General features: G+C 40.9%; 1 protein-coding gene across 3 annotated transcripts in view; it reads left to right on the top strand.

The window, feature by feature from the left end:
- The window catches only part of Mamdc2 (MAM domain containing 2), a 202,358-nt gene extending 186,193 nt beyond the window's left edge, over positions 1 to 16,165 (top strand). For 2 of the 3 annotated variants that reach the window (XM_063250074.1, XM_003472203.5), the window contains exons 12-14: positions 8,053 to 8,312; positions 14,934 to 15,018; positions 15,157 to 16,165. In XM_063250074.1, the coding sequence (XP_063106144.1) occupies positions 8,053 to 8,312; positions 14,934 to 15,018; positions 15,157 to 15,221 (410 nt within the window). In that variant the 3' untranslated portion in view covers positions 15,222 to 16,165. Of the gene's footprint in view, positions 1 to 8,052; positions 8,313 to 14,933; positions 15,019 to 15,156 lie in introns of those variants that run through there. The other variant, XR_010047974.1, reaches the window with a different exon arrangement.
- The last annotated feature ends 3,405 nt before the right edge of the window (positions 16,166 to 19,570 follow it).

Genomic DNA, 19,570 nt, shown 5'->3' with positions numbered 1-19,570 from the left:
AAAGGAAGGCTATGGCCAGGTGGGACTCTTCTGATGGAGATGTGGTGACTCCATGCCAGTCCCATTGTCTTTATTTACACATAAAATTTCATGTTCTCTGGGCATGGAGATGCAGGCCTGCAATCCCAGTGCTCAGGAGGCTGAGGCCCTCAGGATCATTGAGAATTCTAGGCCAGCCTGGGCTACAAAGCGAATTCAAGGGCAGCCTGACCTGCATAGTAAGACCCTGTCTCAAAAAGACCAAAAAGGGAGGAGGAACAAAGATGGTGGATAGATAACAGCTGGATACAAAGGCTCCCTGAGATAGTCAATTTAGAATTCAACATAATACAGAGTGGGGAGCCCCAAACAGAGGGAGATGAATTCTCATGTCCCAAGAAGAAATTAAGGTGAGAAGAACCAACCAAACATATAGTCCCAGTGCCATTACTGGAACAGCTAAAAGTTCAGTGTTCCCGCCGCAGTGGGCAACTTGCCAACCATCTAAGGTTCCATCATGACTTGCCGAGGTCCCACCGCTTCAACTCACTGGAGGTACAGTTACATTGAGTTTGGGGGTCGGCAAGCCAAATGGAGAGCTGAGTTGGCAGGGTGCCTACATCGACCTGTGGTGAGTGACAGGAGTAGAGCCATTCCATAGAAAGGGGGGCTGCTGTAGATAGCATTCTTGGACCGGGCAGGACTGGCAAGTACAAGGGGCAGCAGTGACTTCAGTCAGTTGTTCTCTTCCCAAACAGGATTGGTGGAGTGAGCTAGGCCTGGGTCACATGACCTGGCTGAGACCCAATAGGTATCTGAAATCAAATCCCTACAGCGGTGGTGTACACTAACCACACTAACCCAGTGAAGCCTCAGAAGTTTGACTGACCTGGAGGGGAGGCTGCACAAAGTAATACAGTAGTGCAGGCCACAGCAGCTTGACTGATCCAGAGGGGAGAGGCCAGCATATGCTGTCCCTGTCTGCAACTCACTAGCACATGGCAATGGGAAGGGTCATCTAGCCAGCGTGCTTCAGAAGAATTGTAACCAACAAAGAAAGAAACTGGGGCCTCCTGGAAGAAGCCAAAAAGATGGGAAGAGTAAGCACCAACAAAAAGTTCCCAGGTCCCAACCCTAAGAACATTGACCCAAGACAGGTAAATACAAAGGAGAATGAGAACAGCAAACATGCAATATCAGACACAGTGCCAGTGAACATAAAGGCATATATTCAGGACCTCATAGATGAGTTCAAAAGTGAAATATTTAGCCAAGTAAAGCAAGATATAAGAAGATTAATAAAAAAGATACTAAGCACCCCTCAAGAGACACAAATGGAAGAAGGGAGGAACTCAAAGGAGAGAACCATTTGATGAAGAATATAAAAAATATATAAAATACATGAAGCAGATTCAAAGAGATTACTAGGAAATTTAAAACTCTATGGAAAGATGGCAAATCAGCTTGAAAGAACTAAAGCTAGATTATCCAAACTGGAGGACAATTTTGCAATGTGGGAGTATGCAAGGGAAAACTGTAAAAATAACAAGGAAACAAGCAGTAACAATACAAAGGCTAGAAGATGACAAGAGGATCTATAACTTGAGAATAAAGAATGTAAATGAAGAAGCTGGGGTACAAACAAAGGAACTACAAAGGTTACTCACAGAAATAATAAGTAAAACTTCCCAAATATATGAAAAGGTAATGATATTCTGATACATAAGGCATACAGAACTCCAGCCACCTACAACCAAAACAGAGCTACACCCAGGCATATAATAATCAAGATCCCAGAAATTCAATATAAGAACAGAATATTCAAAGCTGTTAGAGACAAGAAACAGATCGCCTATAAATAAAAACCCATCAAAATCACAGCAGACTTCTCAACACAAACCACCAAGTCAAGAAGAGCCTGGAGTGAAATATTCCAAGCCCTGAAAGAAAATAACCTCCATCCCAGATTGATATACCCTGCTACACTGTCTCTAGAAATTAATGGAGAAACATGATGCTTCCAAGACAAAGAGGAACTTGGGAAATTCGCAACCACCAATCCAACTCTACAGAGAATACTCCAGGGCATTCTAGACAGAGAGAAAAGTACTAGGATTCCAGGAACAGTGACAGAGAGGCCTCAATGAATGGAGCAGAAAACAGAATAAAGAAGATAAGCAGACAACTGATGGCAAAAAAAGGGCATAACAGAAGTGAGGCAGAAAAGATTTTATTCAAAACTGATATGACTGATAGTATCAAGTCTGAGAGTATAGGCAACTACACTGAAGATTACAAGACTCTGCAATACACATTCTGGTTTGATAACAGCTGGTTTTTGAAGTTCTGTACTATATACAAAGTTGTGTTTTTATTAATACTGTTATGTACTGATATATTCAATTATACTATGTCTGATGATATAGCCAATTCTATTGGAGATAAAAAGAGACAACACAGGAACCATGGTAGAACTCTTTGTCCAATGGTCTTATATTTTTTTTTGTGTCATGTGTTTATAGGAATATGTCTTGTTTTGGCTTGCTTTGTTTTGTTTCTCCCTCTAATATAGAAAGGACAGAAATACATGTTAAGACTCATGCATGTGTAGAATCTATAAACAGTTTATGAGAACTGACCTTATGACACATGATGAAATGAACAGATACTCTGAAGAAAAAGAGACACTAAAATACCCAGTGCTGATCCTGGATTGTCATAATGTGACACCTATCAATAATATTATTCTTTGTTCAGAGTGATATTAGCCTGCTTAGGTTTGTTCAATCTCAACATAATTGAAGATATGGATAACTGCATGTATGTTTAAGTGTATAGGATTGATAACCATATTTCTAAGTTTTTGTTGGATAGTTGAACAGAACTGGTTGCAATCTCACTGTTTGAATCCCCACTTTATATGCTCCATTTTAGTATCTTGAATAATCTTCTTACTAGTTGTAAGAAGACAATCTGTAATCATCAACTAGTGATTTCTTACTGTTTATTTTTTTCATTGAAATTATGTATTATTTCTACCTGTTTTCTGTTTTGCCTAGTCTTTCTTTAAATCAACTTTAAAAAAAAAAAAAAGACACTACAGTACCCAGTACTGATCACGGAGTATCATGATGTGAAATCAAAAAAAAAAAAAAAAAGACCAAAAAAAATTTTTTTGATGTTTATCTCTGAAATAGTTCCTTGGACTCATTGTTTTATGTTATTTGTGTTTCTAAAAAATGAAAAACCATGGCCTATGAGTACAAGAAAAGTTAGTAGAAATCAAAGGTTTGATAGAGGTCCTGGAAAAGGTCCTGGAAGAATTGTTTCCCAGATTGCTTTACATCTACCACCAGCTAATTCAAAAGCACGAATTTCTTTTTCAATTGGTAAGAATACCCAAGGTCTAAAAAAGCTCTATAACCAGTACTTCAAAGCCATTATTTCGTAAGCTTATGGCTAGTTTTCAGTTTTCATATATGAAGTTTCCTATTTGAACAAAGGTATTTAAGCGATGAAAGTATAATCTCTTCAAATAAAACTATACATGAATATAGGTAGTATATGGGAAGACAAAAAAAAAAAAAAAAAAACCAAACCTGAAATTCAGATTTGTATGACTAAACTTGGAAAACATTTGCAGAACTAGTCATTTTAGTAAACTAACAGCAAAAGCCACCCCCCAAAAACCAGTCCAGTCCTATCATTTGAGTCCTATTAAAGGAATAAAGGCATTTGTGACAGATGGCTGGTGATTTGAAGCGAGTTTTGGGGGTGGACTCAGAATTTATCTATCCATTTCTTGCCACCATCTGCTGGGGCAGCTCTCCTCTGCAGAACCAGAGAGTTTCTTCACACAGATGCTGCTTCTTTACAAGACAATAAAAGCAACTCTTAACAAACCTCCCAGAGTTTTATTGGGCACCGTCATTTTATTTGCGTTTACAGGGTTCCAGGCTGCCAGAAGTTGTTGTAAATGTTTGTTTTAGTTGACCTGGCTCTTATAGAGATTTTGTAGCAAGTGAGAATGGAGTGGATAAATCACCAGGCCACCCTCCAGTTTAGTGAGACATTACCTCCATCTCTAGTTCCTTCCCACAGAGTCCCTGAGGGGCCAGACTGACATCAGATCCTCCCTCTCCATTCTGCTACTACCCAGAAAAGCCACTTCACATTGTTCTTTATCAATTCCAGAAAAAAGACACACATGTTGTTTTCTTCTGTTCTTTCATTTTCTTTACTTTTTTTTTTTTTTTTGCATACTTAAGGTTTCAACGAATCTTCACTATTTCTGATAATTAATCTTTCTTCTTACATGATACTAGGTGAAGGTAGGACTGTTCTTCATTTCCAAAAATACTCCTTTTCTGTGTGAAATAATAATACATTAAAATATGAAAAAGTGGGGCTGGGGATTTAGCTCAGCGGCAAAAGCACTTGCTTGGCAAGCACAAGGTCGTGAGTTCGATCCCTGGTTCCACACACAAAAAAAAAAAAGGAAGAAAAAAATATGAAAAAGTGAAATGTATTTGTGAAACTGTGCTTTAGAAACAACAAAATCAAAATGAGGTATTTGGGTTTTTGTGTATGAATGTATAACTGAATTTAACAGCGATCTGCCTCAAGGCCTTGTCTTTTGTCCCCTCCCTGCTCCCACCTCTGCCCCACACCAATAACCTAGGGATTGAATCTAGGGCCTTCAGACTGGCTGCATCCCAGCCCACTTTTTATTTTGAGGCAGAGTCTCTTAAGTCACTAAGTTGTCCAGGCTGCACTCAAACCTGAGCTCCTTCTGCCTCAGCCTCCTAGGGTGCTGGGATACAGGCCTGCACCACCAGGCCTGGCTCAAGTTCTGACATTTTTACATTTTGGTTGTTGACATCCAGACAGGTAACAGAACTACCCAACTAGTCTGAAGTCATGAAACTGGGTTTAGAACATCAAAACCGCCATCTCCAAGCTTTCTATAACTAACCTTACCGTGCTGGTTTCTGGTATTGTCAGATCCTGCTTACACAGAGAAAGCTTGCAGGGTGAGCTTCTTGAAAAAAAAAAATACTCATGTTTAAATATACATAACATAAAATTTACCCTTAGAACACTTTCAAATGTGTAATTCAGTAGCACAAGGCTCAGTCACATCATTGTACAACAGCCACCACCTTCTGTCTCTAGGATTTATTGTTATCCAGCACTGGAGTCCCATACTCACTTATGACAAGCTTTTAGAGTCATTTAAAGATAAAGAATCATTCAGAGAGACACCTTGAGCAACTGTCCTGGCCGGAGGACAGATTGCTCCCTCTCCAAATCGTTAGACCTTCTCTTCTAGCTTACTGAGTTTGCTAGCCACTCCACCCTCTCCCCCTCTTGGCTTTTCCCCAAGCCACCCTTCCAGCTCTGACAAAGCCAGCTAGGAGCTGAAGGAACAGCTGCTTCATAATGCAGGATGATGGGCGCAGTATGCGCCCATCAGTATCATAGCCGTGACGCAGGGAGCAGATGGGGCTCTGGTCTCCCAGCAAACCCGCCAGAAGCTCATCTTGACTGTTAAACAATGACCCACCCAGGGACTGCGATTCCCCAGCCAACCATCCCTTCACAGACTGGGCGCTTTCGTGTGTGGGTCCAAAGCGTCAGTGTTGGGGCTTCCTGGCTGCTGCCCAGAGCCTTTGTTTGCTGGGACAAACAACGCTTGAGGCTGTAATGTGGCAAAATTTGCCCACACCCAGGGCTTTTCTCTGCTTTCCAAACATATGTGAGGCAGACTAGCCCTCGATGAAGCTCTGATCTTTCCTCAGGAGAGGAAATCTCATGTGCAAGACAAGGAAAAATGTTTCATGGAGAGGAATAATTGGTTTGGGCATCAGTTGACAGACTTGTGGATTTAGTTTTTTATTTTTGTTTTTGTATTTTTTAATACTGAGTCTTGAACCAAAGTAGCACTGAGATATAGCTCCAAACTTTTTGTTTATTTTTTCCTACTTTCTTTGAGACATGATCTGGCTAAGTTGCCCTGGTTGGGCTTGAACTTGTGATCCTCCTGCCTCAGCCTCCCACATAGATAGGCTTTTAGGCATATGTTACCATGCCTGACTTGCTAAAATTATTTTAGGTAAAAGCATTAGTCTGCATTGCTCTAGCTTGATACTGCCTTATATGTGTAGTCTTAAAATACAAATGAACAATATCTAGAAGGTCAGGACTATATAAGAAAACTAGACTAGTGCCAGAAAGGCAGTGAGCCAAACAAGGAAAATCTCTGTTTTTTTTATAATCTAGAGGAGAGAAACAAAAAAACAGTAAAGATCAGGAAATTATGTAATATGCTACAAGGCAATTAAATGCTACAAAAATAATTGAAATAGTCGGGCATCGGGGTGCATGCCTGTAAGCCCAGCGCTCAGGAGGCTGAGGCAGGAGGATCACTGCGAGTTCAAGGCCAACCTGGGCTAACAAAGTGATTTCAAGAGCAGCTTGAACTGCATAATCAAACCTTGCCTCAAAAAAGACAATAATATAATAATAACAATAATAATAATAATAGCATAGTCAGAATTGGCCTAAAAGTTACCATCTGAGCAAGGACTTAAAGAAGAGAGCCAGAGCTGCAGATACTGGAGAAAGAGCCAGATTTGGCACATGCAGAAGACCATGGTGGCTCATCCGGGAAGGCAGAGTCGAGTGTGGCCAAGCAAGGTAGAGCTGCAGAAAGACAGCAGTGGAAAGTGGTGGGAACCTGTGAGGTAAGAGAAGGTGTGGTAGATTGTCCAGGATCCTGCAGACATCAGCTTTTATGCTGAGCCAGTGGAAGATTTAAACAGAACCCTAGCAAGACTTAGCTTCTGTTTAAAGGATCACTAGGCAGACTGTATCAAAATTAGACAGCGGACAATGCAGGTAGAAGTGACAGACTAGTTAAGCGTGGTGGTGATTACCAGTAATCCCAGCACACAGGAGGCTGAGGCAGGAGGATCCGCATGTGTTTGAGGCCAGCCTGGGCCACATAGTACGATATCATCTCAACAAGCCAAAATGAATGAATGAATGAGTGAAGTGACAGACTAACTGGGAGGGCGTTACATCTCACATGTGAGAAATGATAGTGGCTTGAATGAGTAGAGGCAGTGAGAAGTGAGGATTCTGGATGTCTGTTTCTTCCATTATTTTCTTCTTTGGTTTTTTGAGACAGGATCTCACTATGTGGTTCAGGCTAGACCTGCATTCACTGCACAGCCCAGGATGACCTCACACTTACCCTCCTACAGCAACCTTCCAAATACTGGGAGGATAGGCCTGTGCCACCACTCCTGGCTTTGGACACACTTTGAGCTTGCAACCGACAGGAATTCCTGACAACCTGAACATGGAGGGTGAGAGGAGAGGGGTGGCACAGGACACTCTGGGTTGAGTCTGAGAAAGTAAGAGAGCTGGAGAGAGATTCTGGGTGAGGCTGTATCTTGGTGCATTGAGGTTGCTCCAACAAAATAATATCAGCTGAGCAGGATGCACACAACAGAAAGTTATTCCCATTACATCAGAGGCTGAGAAGCCCAGGATCAAGGTGCCAGTGGGCCTGAGGTCTGAGAGTGGGGCTTTGTCTTCACAGATGGTCGTCTTCTCCTGCCTTTGAAGAGCAGACAAGGGAGTCTCTGGGCTCCCTTGTGTGGGGACTAGAGACTTTCTGCCCTTGCTTGAAAAAAAAAGTACCTCTCTCTGGCCTCTCTTTGGGATTAGGATTTGAACACAGGGGTTAGAGGTGGAGGGGGGTAAGCAATTGACAGCTTCACACTATTGGCAAGATAAATTCTGATGTGAAAATCACCACATTCGTGTTGAAATAATGGTACATCAATCCCTACTAAATAGGATTTTAAAGCATTGCATTTTTTAGAAATTGTTTTATAGTCTAATTCTGCTATCATACTATTTTCTGAGGGTCATATCTATTCTACCGAATTATAACTCTTTCTCAGTACTGCAGTCAAGTCACCCACGTTTCCAGGAACACTAGGAGAGGAGAAGCTGTCCCTTGTGCCCTTTTTAACAGTCCTTGCTCTGCACTCTTCCAAGGCTACTACATGTACATCGAGGCGTCGCACATGGTGTACGGGCAGAAAGCTCGCCTCCTGTCCAGGCCTCTGCGCGGCGTCCCCGGAAAACACTGCCTGACCTTTTTCTACCACATGTACGGAGCGGGGACTGGTCTGCTGAGTGTTTACCTGAAAAAGGAAAAAGACAGCGCAGAGTCTCTGCTATGGAGGAGAAGAGGCGAGCAGAGCGTTTCCTGGCTGCAAGCACCGATTGAGTACAGCTGCACGCAGCCACACCAGGTGAGCAGAGGGGATGAGCCTCCATAAGCATGCATCTCCACTTCTCGGTCCTTCTTTTCACTCGCTAGCCAAAGCACCAGGAGAATATGCTGTCCCTTTTCTGGGTCATAGACAAAGGCAAGTTTTGCTTAAGAGTAAATATAATTAGCTTCTACGTGAGTTAAATCTAAATGGTGAATGGGAAATTAGATGGGGACAGAAAGCTTTGGATATTTTTACATGAAGTAATTTTTTTGCAATTCAGCAATGAAAGCGTGTCTATTTTTGTCGTGGTACGTTACGAATCTGAAGTCTATTTCCATGTGTCCTGCAAACCTCCAGAACGAAGCTTTCCTTCCCTCTAAATATAGTGTTGCCTAATCGGTTGCTGCAGCTGCATCCCTAATTTGTTTTAAGCCTCTGTTTAAGAGTGGGGATGGTCCAAAGAGAGTTGTTTTTAGCCTCTACTGTCACTGCAATGACATGGATGACACAGTCTTGGCCCCAAGTCCGCGTCCTGCCTCAGCCCAATTGTGTCCTCTAGAAGCCTCTGTCTTTGATAATCTCCATCCTGAGGGAACCTGGGCAGCAACAGGAAAGATCTGTTTAAATTCCTAGAGGTGACATGGAGCAGTCAATGTAGCCTAGAGAACAGGGGCAGCCTTCTGCTAACCACCAACTTCACCTGCCTACCCTGGGCCAATGCTCCAGAAAGATCTGGGGTGATGGCTTCCAGGCTCCTGTTCTTGAAATTGCTCTGCAGAGCCAGGCATGGTGGCGCACACCTGTAATCCCAGGACTTCGGAGGCTGAGGCAGGAGGATCTCCCAGAGTTTGCAGACAGTGTGGACAACATAGTGAGTAGAGGGCCAGCCTGAACTCCATAGCAAGACCCTGTCTCAAAAAACAAACAAACAAAATATTCTGCAGCATCCCTGGCCTCCTCCTCATTCTTACTTCTGGCTGATAATTCCTTGGGCCAGAACTACTTAGTTTTAGTCACTAGCTGCCTTGTCTAAGCCCAGTTCTTTCTGGGAAGAGTTATCCATCATAAAGGCTTTATTTTGTGCTGCCCCACTACTGAAAAATAATAAATTAGAAGAAATTAGAAAAGCTCACATGGTTGGAATACAGTGCCTTTCAAGATGCCACACTGCAAAATAGCAAATGGCAAAAGGAAAATGTCCATTGTCCATGGAAGGTCACTTAGTGCAACATGGATAAACTATCTAGAACTTTAGTGAAAGATAACAGCCCCGGGAATAATTTTGATAGTGGTAAGTCTGTTATAGAAGGAAAGTAGATCTTTCAGGGACTTAATGTTAGTTATCCTTATCCAGAGACACTGGCTTGATTTTGTTAGGGCAGTCATACTTTAAACTTATCAGAGGTTCTCAACACATGGCCCAGGTATCAGGAACATTAGCAATGCCTGTAATGGAAGCTCACCTGAGATGCAGATTCTCAGGTGCCACCTCAGAAACACTGAATCAGAACCTCTCAGGCCCTGGAAATCTGTTTGAGTAAGTCCACCAGGTGATTTGATACACACAAAGATAGAAAATCTTTATAGTAGATAAAGTGAATCTGACTCTTTGCAGGTGGTGTTGGAACATGTATTCTTTCATTATTGATTGCGGTACCGGGATGGAACCCAGGGCCTCACACATGCTAGGCAATTGCTCTGCTACCGAGCTATGCCCTTCAATCCAACACTGATATTTTTAAAACTCTCAGCTCTGGGTCAGGCAGAGTATTTTTCACATCCTAGATTTTCTGCGTAGCTGATCATTTGCAGTGTGTTCCAAGCAGTGAGGCATCTGAGGATTCTAATCCAAGGAGTATGGAATAACGACATTTTCTGGAAGGAAGGCTCCACACTGTCCCCTCTGGCTTAGATGGAACAAATAAGAATCTCCTCTGGACTTGGCCACTCCCTCAGTCATCCCAAAGAACTGCAGGGGGACCAGACTACCCTAAGTGTTCCAAAATATCCTAGTGTCTAATAAAATGCAGGCACACTCATGCACACAAAGACTGGCCATCTCTCAGGTGCCAGCCACCTACTGTGCTCAGAGCTGTTTGTTATGTTCTTCAGTTGATCTTACAGGTTACAGACTGGGGGAAACCCAGGTGGTTCCCTGTGGCTGGTGGTGATAGGTGGAGAGAAAGAATAGGGAGTTTCTGGTAGAGACTACAAAGTTCCAGGTAGACAGGAAGAATGAGTTTTGAAATCTATTACACAGAAGAGTGTCTATAGTCAACCATAATATACTAAATTCCAGTATTAGGTTAATAATAATAATAATTGTATTTCAAGCAATAAGTGTCGAATGTCTCACCACAAAAAAATTTAAGTAACCGATACACTAAATGGTTTGATTTAGTTAGCCTGCATTGTACACATATGTCAAAACATCACATTGTACCCTATGAAGGTGTAAGATTATAATTTTTCATTTAAAGTATATTTTAAATGAAAGGAGGGAAAGAGGTAGGGGAAGAGAAGGAAAAAGTTGGCTGGGCGTGGGGCTCACACCTGTAATCCCAGCACTCGGGAGGCTGAGGTGGGAGGATCATTGCAAGTTCGAGACCAGCCTGGGCTACAAAGTGAGCTCAAGGCCAACCTGAACTGCATAGCAAGACCCCGTCTCAAAAAAAGACACCCCCCCCCCAAAAAAAAGAGAGAAAGAGAAAGTCAAATCAGTCGGGGATGTAACCAAAGTGTTGGGAAAAGCATGGACAATGATTGTTGCCTTGGAGGGAAGGGTAAGAGTTTGAAATTTATTCCGGGAACACGAGGAAGCCACCAGGTAGCTTTAAAAAGTTAATGTGATCTGACTGGAAGATCCCTCCAGCTGCCATGAAGCAAGTACAGTGACGTGAGGAAAGGGGACCTGGGCAGAGGTGCGGTGGCCCAGGCCGGGTAGCACTGGTGAGATGTCAGGAGCCCAGAGAACTTCAGATGTGTACTGTGTGGAGCTGGCGTGAGGCAGAGGAGTCAAGATGACTCCACAGTTTTTGGCCTGAGCAGTCGCTACGATCAACTAAGATGCCATTTATGAAGAGAAGGAAAACTAAACTGAGAAGATTTGGGCAAGATCAGTGTGAGCACGCAGGAGACTGACGTGTGTTTCAGACATGCTGAGTTTTTATATATGTTGGAAATTGAAGTGGGTGTTCCAGTAAGCAATAGATAGGGGACTGGAGTTCAGGGCAGGGAACAGAGTGCAGGAAGTAAATGTGCTCATCGTCAGTGGAGGTGAGCGGGTGTAGCCTGGGCTTGGGATCCTGTGCGCTGTGTGAGGCTGCTCCTGTGGGACAGACGTGTGGGTGTCCCCCAAAGACCTGCCAACCATCAGATTATCCTCTTGGGAGGAAAACAGCAAGGCCAAAATCTTAATCATTCTCCTTCCTAAGCGATTTGTTGAGGTGCTAAGCAGAAAGCTGACTATTGATCAGAAACACCAGATCATTCTATTTCGTTTTGATTCCTTTCAGTATCCTTCCCCTGCTGCTTTTAGGTGTTCTCTGCCTTCCTTTCTTAGATTTTGATGTCACTAATAGAAAGTATTGGACAAATTCTCAACTCACTGAAACATCTGCATGCATCACGTGGTTAATTATAGTGCTGGACATTTCCTAGGAGTTCCCGTGTGCCGGCTCCTCCCAGGAATCCTGGGTGCCACATCTCCAGCTGGTTTCCTCGTGGTGCACTGAGTCTTGGTGATTTTTCCCTGGAGTTTCCAGACTAAAAGAAATAACTAGTTCCGTTTATTAAATGTTTGGTCCAAACAGTTGATAAATGTTTTTGTCCTAATGACTTGCCAGCCATTGGGAAAAAAGTATATGAAAAAAAGAAAAAATTTTAATCAAATACTTAAATGACCGTATTTAATTAGTAACAGACTACTTGTACCTCTTGGGCACTGCACAGGCTGTCAGCCTTTGGAAAGAGGATGGATGCACCATTTCGTGTGGTATTCTATACTGATTTTATGGGGTACTTGCTTTTAACTATAGCACTGAAAAAACAGCTTTATAAAAATATTAGCTGGATGTGGTAGCACATGCTTGTCATCCTAGCTCCAAAAGAGGCTGAGGCAGGAGGGTCACAAGTTCAAAGCCAGCCTGGGACCTTTAGCAAGATCCTCTGTCAAAATAAAAAACAAAAAAGACTGGGGTTGTAGTTCAGTGGTAGAGCTCACCACTAGTACCACAAAAACAAGTAAATAAACAAAATACAATGTTTTCACAAGGAGTATAGTTTTGTTTTGTTCTGAAGGAATAGAGGGCAACCTAATCGTGAAACTTAAATGACCTAACTGATTGCTCACACAATGTCTTCTGGATACTGAATATTGCTGTTTCCCTTGGAATTTCAAACTATCCCACAGCACCCTGAAAATGTAGTTGAGAGTCTCAGCACATAGCTTGGGAACAAGAATGTATTTTCTCATATAGTCTTATATTTATGTGTTCTGTTCAGTCTATAAATAAATAATTGTCATTAGCTACCCAGAGTATTCTTGGTAAATCCAAAAGCACATAAAGAAGCCAAATATATCCCATCAATTAAAAAAAGAAGATACGTTGCTACATAGCTCTAAATATAATAGGTATACCATACTGCTGCAAAATGGGTATCAGTAAGGCGTAAGGACATTTAAAGGAGAAGGTTGTATGACATCAAGTGTTTGGCCAAGTCACAGATTATTCAGAATATAATTTCTCCAAATTTTTTCTGTTACTTTCCATTGCAAACTTGGAGATCAATAAAGAGCTTTTATTATTATTCTAAAACTAAAATGTTTATTAACTGTACTCATATATCCTCCCACCTAGATGTGTTAGAATATGTTTTCCCCTTTTCTTGCCATTTATTTGGATTTTTTTGTTTAGGGTTGAATTTTTGGTGGGGGGTGGACCTGGGCAATCGAACTTATGACCTCGCACTTGCCAGGTAGGTGCTTGTGCTGCTGAGCTAAACCCCAGCCCTTGGGGTTTAATGCTAATCAGTGTTTTCCAGAGAAACAGAACCAATAGGCTGCTGAATGGATGAACGGGTGGATGGAAAGACAGAAAGATGGATAAGACTTTACTATAGGAATTATATTGTGAAATCATGATATTTGAGAATTCCCATGATATGTCAAGCAAGCCAGAGAACTAGGAAAGTTAAGGGGCTGGGGATTTAGCTCAGCGGCATAAGTACCTGCCTTGCCAGCAGGCGGTCCTGAGTTCGATTCCCGGTACCGATAAAAATGAAAAAGACAAAAAAAAGAAAGCAGCTTAGAGTAGTCAAGTCTGAAGACCTAGGACCTGGGAACCAGTGTTATAACTCTTAGTGTGATGTGGAAGGCTTGAAAAGTTAGGAGGGCACTGGAATAGTCTCAGAGTCTGAAAGCCTGAGAGGCTGGAGTTCTGATATTCAAAGGCAAGAGAAGAAGGGTGCCCTAGATCCAAAACGGGCAGTGAATTCACCTTCCTCTGGCTGGTTCCACAGCAGATTAAATAGTGCTCACATATGTTGGTTGAGGGCGGATCTTTCTTAGTCCATTCATTCAAATGGCAGTTGCTTCCAGAAACAGCCTCAAGGATATCATCAGAAATGCTTTCCCAGCCATTTAGATGCCCTTAGACTGATCAAATTAACATCGAAAAGTAATCATTCCAGAAATTTTATTAACTTTATTTTACCACGTGTCTATCATTAAAGATTCAAATTGCTAATTTCAAAAAAAAAGTTATTCAATTTATATCCTTATTTAAAGCTGGGTGAGGTGGTACACATCTATAATCCCAGTACTCAGGAGGCTGAGCCAGGATTGCTGTGAATTGGAGGCCAGCCTGAATGAACTGCATGGTGAAACCCTGTCTCAAAAGATAAAAATAAATAAATAAAATAAAATAAGTCAAACATCCTTATTTAATTTGATTAAATTGGTTAAGGGATTTCTTTTTATTTAAATCATAATCTAGTCCAAAGGGAAGTCATTTGCTCATAAAATGGGTAGAGAACATACAACTTCTGGACAATTTTCACTGCACAGAAGCCTCCCTATAGGAGCTGGAAATTTATTGTTGTTAGGGTAGCTAGCCTTAGACCTGCAATCTGTTCTTCCTAAAACAAGAATACCTGATCAGTTATTTCCTTCTCAGAACCTAAAGTTGTGAAGCTGATTTCCATGCTTCCCTGGGCTGTGCTTTTGATGTTATGGTTCTCATCAGTTAAATTAATTTTTCCATCTGGCACCAGTGTCCAAGGTGGATTTATGGAGAGCCTAAGGCTATGTATGCTTCCAGGCTTCTCATGCTCACAGGTGCTGGGGATGCTGGGAGTCGAGTGTTCTAAGCGGGGAAGGGAAACCAGGTCAATACTAGGAAACATTTCTAGATAGGCATCTCTAAAGAGATGTCTAAAGAAACAGACCTGAGTCTCTGAGCCTCCAGTAATTTATTATGGATTTCTTTAAATACCAAGTAAATGTCTTTCTGTGCCTAAATTTGAATTAACTATGTAACCTTTTTTTAATGGAGCTCTGAGAGCTATCTAAGCTTCCAAACACATAAAACCTAGATCTGCCCTAACCAGCATAGTTTAATCCTGTGACTGTTTCTAAATTCAAATTTTTTTTTATAGATAATTTTTGAAGCCACTCGGGGAATGTCCATAAGAAGCGATATTGCCATTGATGACGTTAAATTTCAGGCAGGTCCCTGTGCAGGTAAATAATACTTTTTCCAGTTATGGATGCTTGATTGAAAAAGCTTTTGTCATGTAGTTTCAAATTATAGGAATGTAAATCAAACACATTTTGTGCAATAAAAATAGAAAACACTTTGTTATCTGTCTCTCCTAACAGAAATGGAAGATACAACTCAACAGTCATCAGGATATTCTGAGGATTTAAATGAAATTGAGTATTAAGAAATTATCTAAATTGGATTGACTTTAAAAAAGCTATACCTCTCTTCAATCAAAATGAAAACGAGTGAATGCTGGACAGTCTGAACCGTTTCATAAGTTATAAATTGACTTTGCTGCACCCTTTTCCAATACTTCTGCAAAAAATACTGACTCAGGGCTTTTTTTTTTTTTTTTTTGCATTTGACAACTGTTACTAACGTGCAGGCTGATGGTTTTGCAGAGATCATTCATCTTAATTTGGGTACCACTTGAAAACACAAATGTACTATATTGTAGTCATTTCAAAATACACAAATAAAGGGCACGATCAAAATGAGTTTGCTCATTTTAATCTGCATTCAGTGAATGTATTGGGAGAAGAATAGGTTTTGTGGGTTTCTTTAGAATTTCAATTATTATAAATATTTTTAAATAAACAACATGGGGTGTCAGTGATATCTGAAGAATGAATGCAGTTTTCTTGGTAACTAGTTAGCCTGGAAAATAAAGTTTTACTTTCTATGTTTTATTCATAGAAATGGAGTATTAATTTTTAATATTTTCACCATATGTGATAACAAAGGATCTTTCACGCAGTCCCAGGGTAAGTCAGTATTAATTAATGCTGTGTTACAAAGCAATGCTGCCTTCTTAGTGCTCCCTTTGAACTACCTTTGAAGTCACAATGAGCACATATGAACAGAAATTGCACTCTTTTTTATAAAGCAAGCTTGAAAATGTTTATATACACATTACCCAATATTTTTATAAACTTATTAAACAACTTGCCTAATTTTTACAGTAAATGTTTTGGTAAGGTTTTCAACGATATGAATTCAACCAGATATGCTAAACTACTGCTTTCTAGTTTTTAGAAAATTATATCTATTTATATATTTGCATATCCAAATGGTTATTGTGAAGTGATAAGATTATCTAATAAAAGATAATTTGAAAATCTTTCACTGGTAAGTTAGCTCATTTCTCTGTTTGTCTTGGTCAGAATATTGTCTTTATATAACTACAAAAGCCTGATATTCTCATGTAGTTGGGAAGTGTGCCACTTCTAGAAGTTAAAACCCATACTTTAGGAATTTAGCTCAGCAGCATAAGCGCCTGCCTTGCAAGCACACGGTCGTAAGTTCAATACCTGGTACCAAAAAGAAAACCCAAAAAACCAAAACTCATACCTTAATCTGTTTAAAGCATTATACTTCTTCAAATTTCATATTACTTAGAAAACAAGAAATATTCACCTAAATGAAATAAATATCCTGAGATTTATGGAGAAAAGTCAATTTACTCTATAATAAAACAAAACTGTGTTAGCCAGATTCTTTCCACTTAAGATGACTATCCACTGCAGGGAAATTCCTAGAGAGTGTTCCAAGATGCTAAACAATTCAGCTGCATGTTAGGGAGTATAATTTTCCCAATGCATTATTTCTACCCAGAGCTATAGTTATATTTGCAATAAAAGGAGAAAGATCATTTCTCCAGGGCTAAGGCATGAATGTGGGTGCATAGTAAGGTGCAGTAATGGCTGATAGTTGGAATCTTTCAGTGATGACATAGATTCTTAACAATAGTGTAACTAGCATTTGTTGAATACTTATTTGTTTTCTGATATTACGCAAAGAACTTTATCTGAATTTGCTCGCTGAATCCTGGCAACAGTTCATGATGTAGATTCTAGTGGTAGTTTCATTTTATAAACAGGGAAACAATCTATCCAAGATCAATGGCTAACACAGGGCTCCTCCCTGAATCTGCTGCATTTCCAAACTGCTGTGTTCTAATCCTCAGGAGGTGAGCTCTCCTCACAATCCCATCTGTGGAATCAATCTGATTTTTTTTTCTTTTTTGTTGGGTAGTACTGGGAGTTGAACTCAGAACCTTACACTTGCCAGGCAGGCACTTATGCTGCTGAGCTATATTTCTGGCCCTTGTAGGATCAATTTAAAATCTAGCCAAAGCTTCCAAGTTTTTCTCTTTTGGGGGAGATTTACTGAATATTAAATTCATCCAAATTTTTCCAAACCGGGAATACTACTTGGGATATTAACTTTGCAATCAGGGGGAAAAAATAGGGATTGGATGCTGAGTCTTATTGAGTTGGGGCAGAAAGGAAAGAGGTGATTATTACCAGCTGTTGCTAAGAAACAACCTGCTATCCTTGTAACAGCAAGGAGGAGATAAAAAGTGAGCTGGTTAACTAACATTCCTTCATTTATGCTGCTTCTGCAGGATTTAATTTTTTTAGTGCTTCTCTTCCTCTCCAGATTGCCATCAGCGTTCTTTTTAATTATATTTCACCTGGATGAAAATAGAGACAGATGTTAAGCATAGTATAATTTTGTCAGGTTTAGGAATGCCCCAGGGAAAGGTATATTGGTTAATAGGTACCACTTAGCAGTTTAAGCCCTGTTTGCTTTTATTCCAACTCTCACAAGCGACTAAACACCCAGGTGTCTCAAACAGAAACTGCCTTCTCACACAGATTACTTTCTCTCTTATAATTTTCGATCTGTGGTGATCATTGATGTATAGAAGGAAGAGAAAGAAAAGATACTGAGAAAAAGATATACTTCAGATGCAGGATCTGGTGTGATATGGAAGAAGGAAGGGTTCAGAAAAAGATTTCCTGGGAAATGCATACTTCAGGCGTTTCAAGGAGCACAGTGGTCACAAAGATGCTCACAGATGAGCGAGGGAAACAGATATAAATTGTAAGGCTCGATTCAGACATGACTCCCTCAATTTGTCTGCCAGCAGGAACATTGTTCTCATCGCAACACCAGTGCCCTCAGCAAAAACAGAATGTCATAAAAGAAGTAAGATGGAACACAGAATCTAAGACGGAACTGAGACATTTAAAGAGACTCAAAATTCATACCGGCACCTCAAGGACTTTGCCCACTGAGGCACAAAATGTCCAGAGAACTGTGACCACAGAGAACTGTTTACTAAGATCTTCCTGCCTAATGTCCCTTGCCTTCTTTAAGCCCTATTTAAAAAAAAAACTCACTGCTCTTTGCTCCCTACAGATGGCCTTTTTGCCCTCTATCTGCCTGCACCCAGGAACCATACATTCCACATCATGTTGCCTTTACACTAACCTGCTGGTCTTGGCTCAGCAGAGACCCATTAACTCAGTAGTGGGGACCCTCGTCTTCTGGATCTCAGAAGGGAACACATTTCTCTTAGAATGCAATCAGAACTGGAAAAATAGTTTTCATAACTGGTGATTCTAATGTTCCTATATTTCAACATGTGAAGTACTCTAAAGAGTTAATAAAGCATATTAAGTGTAGTTCCTGGGTTTGGGCTTTCTCCATTGAAATTCTGGCTCTACCACTTAGAAGCAAGTCATTTATAGCCTTTCTGGCTCTGTCCTAGTATGAAAAATGGGGCATGCACTTCTTAAAGTTGTCATAAAGATTAAACAAGAATGACACATACAAGCACTCAGCAATGTCTACATACAAAACTCATTCTAGTTTATATTATAAGGTCTCAGTGAAATCTCACATAAATACCAGTTATTTTTACGTATCGTTTTTTCTAAAAAGGAATTGTGAGTTTATAGTGCCATCTTAAGGACGAAGCAACCATATAATCTTGTCATTTCATCATCCTTTTCATTATTACTAAGCAGTGTAAGACTCACTTTAGCCTAGCTAGGTACTACCCTGCCATTGCTGACCCCGCCACCACTTTGTTCTTCCCACTTGGCCATTATTAATGGTTCTTCTGCACTGCTGCCTTCCTAACCCTGGGAGAATTTATCATGCTAACCCTAACTTTCAGTTATACAGTCATCTCAAAAGTAGTCTACTGCTGGAAACCAGGGTGTATGATACATTGATGGGGGACAAACTATAGGCCCCACAGTCTGGAGGAAGATTCGGATTTGCTTCAGGAATAGGGAAGTTTTTTCAGAAGGCTGCAGGCTTCCTGGTTAGGTGGGATTTAATTGCAACCCCATAGCCCCAGGGCTCCCGCAAGAAGGTAACATCTGTAGAGAACAACCCAAAGAGAGCAAGCAGGCAGGTGTGCGGAGGAATCTTAACTTGTTCTGTGATGCCAAATTTGTTCACATTGTACTACCTGCTTCTTACTGCAGTCCTGTTTCAGGAAAAGCATGCTACCTCTCCCCCGTGCATCTCACGGGCCAACAAAAAAAGTGGGGCAGCCAGAGAAGTGTGTCTTTGCACAGTCTGAAGCACTGATCTCCTAGTCCTCCTGAACCTGCAAATTTTTCTTTCTCCTTCTTTATCATTCACTGTGCCCCGCTGAGCAGGCAACCAAGGATCTGATCAACTTTTGGGAGTCTGTTATTCAGAACAGAAAAAATAGTTCTGAAATGT

This window comes from Cavia porcellus, unplaced genomic scaffold, assembly GCF_034190915.1.
Source record: "Cavia porcellus strain 051 isolate PalLab524CR breed Dunkin Hartley unplaced genomic scaffold, mCavPor4.1 scaffold_1, whole genome shotgun sequence".
In the NCBI taxonomy this organism is placed as follows: domain Eukaryota; kingdom Metazoa; phylum Chordata; class Mammalia; order Rodentia; family Caviidae; genus Cavia; species Cavia porcellus.
Note: the sequence above shows the minus strand (reverse complement) of the source record. Positions and strands in the feature narration are given on the sequence as shown.